The sequence below is a fragment of the Oryx dammah genome, unplaced genomic scaffold (genome assembly GCF_014754425.2).
Source record: "Oryx dammah isolate SB20612 unplaced genomic scaffold, SCBI_Odam_1.1 HiC_scaffold_5517, whole genome shotgun sequence".
Taxonomy (NCBI): Eukaryota; Metazoa; Chordata; class Mammalia; order Artiodactyla; family Bovidae; genus Oryx; species Oryx dammah.
In genome coordinates, this window is record NW_024075368.1 from 1 (window position 1) to 2,464 (window position 2,464).

Consider the following 2,464-nt stretch of genomic DNA (forward strand, 5'->3'; position numbering starts at 1 on the left):
TCCACTGTATAATCATAAGGGATTTGATTTAGGTCATACCTGAATGGTCTATTGGTTTTCCCTACCTTATTCATTTTAAGGCTGAATTTTGCACTAAGGAGCTCATGTTCTGAGACACAGTCAGCTCCAGGTTTTGTTTTTGCTGACTGTTTACAGCTTCTCCATCTCCCCTGCAAAGAACATAATCTGACTTTAGTATGGACCATCTGGTGATATCCATGAGTAGCCTCTGTAATTACCTTGACCACAGCGTTTTATATTCTCATAAGAAATGTATCAAAGTCTATTCTCCAGAATTCACATCAGAACAGTATTCCCAGAGGTTTACTCTTTTCCAACCTGATGAATATGTTACAGTTGATGATGGAGTAATGTTTGGCAAGGCACTTAATCTCATCCTCACTATTTTCTCATTTGTAAAATGTACATCATACTACTTACCTCACAGGATACTGCCTAGGATGTGCAAGGCTTTGTGAAAATCAGGAAAAGGTCCTCTTGTTGTGTGAGTGAACTAGAACAATGGGATTCCTCTAGGAAGAAGAGACCTCATGAAAAGAACCTGAGAGGAAGGGGTACCTGTCTTTGAGTCTTCAACCCTTTCTCAACCAGCACAGTCCCACGAGGGCCCCCTTTGCTGCTAGCAGAGCATGGGTTGGATTGAAGGCCTCACTCACCCACCACCTTCTCTCGGGGTCCTATTCAGTACAAGTAACTCAGTAGGCAAGGTGGTCTTGCCTATGCCCACCAACAGAAAGGCATCCACACACAGTTCTCTTGGAAAACATAAGTAAGCCCATCAATCTCTGCTGGGCAGCTTAATTGCCCCTCTCAATTCAGAGCTGGTAGGAGGTACTGAGTGCCATCATTTTCAGTAAACTCCTACCTCTAAAGCTCTTCCTCCCACAATGTGAAATTTCAGTCATTACCCTGCCATACAGCCACGCCCTGCAATTGCTGAGGAACTGGGAATGAAGTGGGTAGTGACTCGTTTGTTATGGTCGGCCCGCAGAGAAAACCTATGAAAGGGACACTTGGATTTGAAAGCAAAGACTCAAAATGCATTATTCAGCCTGAAGTCTGGGTCTGGGAGAGGTCAGAACGGAAAGAGCTGTTTCCAGCAACAGTGAAACACAAGATGCTCCCTTCAGAACGAGTCATTTCACTCTTCTCTGTCTCTACCACACGTGCACCTCAAAAGGGAGGGGCTAAAGCCATGCCCTGAAGTTTAGCGAAAGGAAGTTTTTCCTCCTTCTGACCGAAATATTTCCATATCTTTACATCACCAATATTTGCCAAGTGAGAAGGATTCCCATCTCCATATCACCCCTCTAGATTCATTCTGTGGCAAATAGATATAACATCATATGTACTTATTGGTAGCAAGGAGTCCAGGAAAATATGAAACAAAGAGACGAAGAGAAACAGGATATTTTAAAACTTATGGCCATCTTGTCAGAATTTCACAGAAATATAGGAAAAAACTAGAAAGAGCTTATGAGGAACAAAGTGCACATCTCTGCCTTTGAATTCATTATCCATCCACCTCACCCCTCACACGCCCATTTCATTACTCCCCCAGGAAAGACATTTTCAAGATGAATTATAAACCACTATGGGTCCAATAGAACATTTATGAAAATGTATGCTTTTCTTTTTTCTAGGTCTTCCCACATCCTCAGAATATGCTTTCTTGAGTTCACAGGGGAAGCAAATAGAAACAAACACTGTGAGTTTCTAGTGAGTAGAGCCCGGATCTCATTTTTACATGCCTTGTTTACTTCCAAGGCCTGATCAGGAGTTGTAGATTCTATTTTATTTTCGTAATGGAGACAATGTGAGAGTAGCATTTTCTAGATAACTGACTCATCTAAAGTCAAGATCACACCATCTAATTTGAGAGAAGAGTTAATCCTTGAGGAGTTGACAGCCGCGTTGCACTCCATTTCGAAGGGCCTGTTTGACTTTGTCATTCCGCAGAGTGAAGATGAAAGGGTTCAGCAAAGGAGTTACCACGGAAATCAACAGGGAGACTATCTTATTGTACTCGGCTGCCTGCGTTTGCTTGGGTTTCATGTAGAGGAACAAGCAGCTGCCATAGCCGATGACAACAAAGGTGAAGTGGGAGGCACAGGTAGAGAAGGCTTTCCTGCGGCCAGAGGTGGTGGGGATCTTGAGGATGGTGGAGATGATGTAGGTGTAGGAGACAATCGTTGGGGCCAGAGAACCAATGATAATGAAAACAGCCATTAAAAACAGAACAAACTCTGTGAAAAGAGTGTCATCACACGATAGTTTGAGCAGTTGACCTCGGTCACAATAAAAATGGTCTAAGACGTTTGATTTGCAGAAGGTAAACTGAAATGTGGCATAGACTGGCCAGATTTCGGAAAGGACCCAAACACCCATGACCCAGTCACCACCGAGATGCAGGTGTGGCTGTTCATAATGGTATTGTACCTCA

General features: G+C 43.2%; 1 protein-coding gene across 1 annotated transcript; it reads right to left on the minus strand.

The window, feature by feature from the left end:
* Nucleotides 1-1,908: 1,908 nt before the first annotated feature.
* On the minus strand, nucleotides 1,909-2,456 carry LOC120859983 (olfactory receptor 9A2-like; the record flags this gene model as incomplete). Its single annotated transcript, XM_040235858.1, is given in 2 exon segments — nucleotides 1,909-2,396; nucleotides 2,399-2,456. Coding segments are annotated over 2 exon segments (546 nt in total), but the record flags the coding sequence as incomplete, so codon positions are not given.
* Between the last annotated feature and the right edge of the window lie 8 nt (nucleotides 2,457-2,464).